Raw genomic sequence first — 2,213 nt, 5'->3', positions numbered from 1 at the left:
TGTTTTTAATATTTTGGAGTTTTTTTAGAGACAGAGTCTCTCTTTGTCACCCTGAGCAGAGAACACTGGCACTATCATAGCTCAGTGCAATCTCAAACTCCTGGGCTTAAGCAGTCTTCTTCCTCAGCCTCTCGAGTAGCTGAGACTACAAGCATGCACCACACTATGCAGCTGATTTTTCTATTTTTAGTAAAGACCATGGCCTTGCTCTTGCTCAGGCTGGTCTTAAATTCCTGACCTCAAGCAATCCTCCCACCTCCTGGGGTACCAGGATTACAGACATGAGCCATTGCATCCAGCCTCAATAATCTTATTTTAAAATTTTTGGAATTATTTCTTTATGAGAGGACAAAGCTTTATATTTATGTAATACTTAAATTTGATCAAAATTTTACCCAATTTTTCCTTGACTCAGAGTCTTTATCACTTCAAACCAATTGTTTGAAATTAGTTTACAGTTACACTATCCCACATTATTTGTCTCATTCCCTGGTATTCTAAACAGAACCAAAGTTCTTGCACATAACAAAAGCCTGTGTGTGGGTTGTCACAGTGTTTTTGTTCATAATTTTCAAAATTGGGAAACAACACAAATGTTTCTAAAGTGAGGAATGGTAAATGCACTGATTAGTTCTTAGCCATAAAAGGAGTGAAGAGCTGACCCGTGCTACCACATGACTGAGTCTTGAGTGTGTGATGTTAAATGCGGAAGCCAGACAGCAAGGTCTAGATGTTGTGTGACTTCATTCCTATGACCTTCCTTCAAAAGGCAAAACTGTACAGATAATGGTTGTTAAAGGCTGATGTTTGCAGCAGGGATTGATTACCAAGAGGCATGGAAGAATTTAGGGGGTTGACAGAATTCTTCTGCATCTTGATCATGGTAGGGTTACGCAACTGTCAAAATTCAAACAACTATGTTCCCAAAATGCTGAATTTTACTGAACACAAATTGTACCTCATTTTCAAAAGATGGGGGGAAAAAACCCACACAGCTCTAGCAGCAACTACAATAGCGTTTGATGCAGTGAGTATTTTTTGAATGAAGAAGAAGAAAAAGTAGCACACAGTACAACAGATTCAATTTAATACAATTCTGTTTTAACAAAGAATAGTATTTGGCAATTTTGCCATTTTGGTGAACCCTAGGAAGGATGTATCAGTTAATTCCAGGCATCCTTGTGAAATTTTAAGCTTTAATAAATTTACAAGTAAAATGCTGTAGACTTACAATATATACAGTGTATTTTCTGAAGTCCTACGTAAAAGAATCTAGCTAATTATTATTTTAAAAGTTTCTTTCTGGCCAGGATTGCATAGGAAGAGTGAGACAACTTAATATTTAGGATTTTTTCTGCGTTTCTTTGTAGCTAGAATAAATTCTGACTATAGCCTTGAAGAGATAGATGAAAAGGAAGAACTGAGTGAAGTGCCTAAAGATGAGGCTGAAAATATGTCTCTGAAGTCACAAGATATTTCGTCTGTATCTACTGATATAATAAATGCACTGAAAAATGACCCTGACTCAGCCCTTGGCAATGAGAGTGCAAAGTCCTCACAAAACTCCAAGGAAGAAAAACATGAAACTAGATGCACAGATGGACAGTAAGTAGTCAGTGTGCCAGAGGTGTTGGTGGTGGTTTGTTTAATTAATAATCTTCTGAAATATAGATCTAATATTTTAATACAAATACAGAGATTATACCCCATCCTTTTAACCATCATAATAAAAGTATTTATTAATAAAATATCTAATTCCACCTAATTATGTTAAAAAAAATCAAATTCAACAGTTCTACTATCCCTATGCCACATAAACCGTAACATGTAGTTAATTCATATGACTCAATAATTAACGTTTGTGTGTCTGTTTTTGCCTATTACCTATATGAACTAAGTGTCACATTTAATTTTCAATTTTCATCAAACACCCCTGAAGGATTTTTGCTAACTGGTCTATGAAAACAATTCTACACTTGATCTTAGCCAAAAGGCCAAGAAGCTATGCAAACAATTCTGTATATTAAAGTACGATAAATCACCAGTATTTTTTTGCAGTCAACTTTATAATGTGGTCACCTTTCCACTTGAAACTAGGAATGGAAATCTCTAGTGTAGTCTACTTGTGTTATGTTTGAGATACAACAGCATGAATAAAGATGAAATCCACCAAGCAAAATAAACTGTCTTCATGAGATGTTTGCTATAATTTG

At 35.3% G+C, this 2,213-nt stretch overlaps 1 protein-coding gene across 1 annotated transcript in view; it reads left to right on the top strand.

The window, feature by feature from the left end:
• The window catches only part of COBLL1 (cordon-bleu WH2 repeat protein like 1), a 161,651-nt gene that overhangs the window by 155,281 nt on the left and 4,157 nt on the right, over nucleotides 1–2,213 (top strand). The window contains 1 exon segment of the mRNA XM_023516365.1: nucleotides 1,371–1,627. Within this exon segment, the coding sequence (XP_023372133.1) occupies nucleotides 1,371–1,627 (257 nt within the window).

This window comes from Otolemur garnettii, unplaced genomic scaffold, assembly GCF_000181295.1.
Source record: "Otolemur garnettii isolate 467f Iridium unplaced genomic scaffold, OtoGar3 scaffold00090, whole genome shotgun sequence".
Taxonomy (NCBI): domain Eukaryota; kingdom Metazoa; phylum Chordata; class Mammalia; order Primates; family Galagidae; genus Otolemur; species Otolemur garnettii.
The sequence above is the reverse complement of the archived record's forward strand: the minus strand, read 5'-3'. Positions and strand labels throughout refer to the sequence as shown.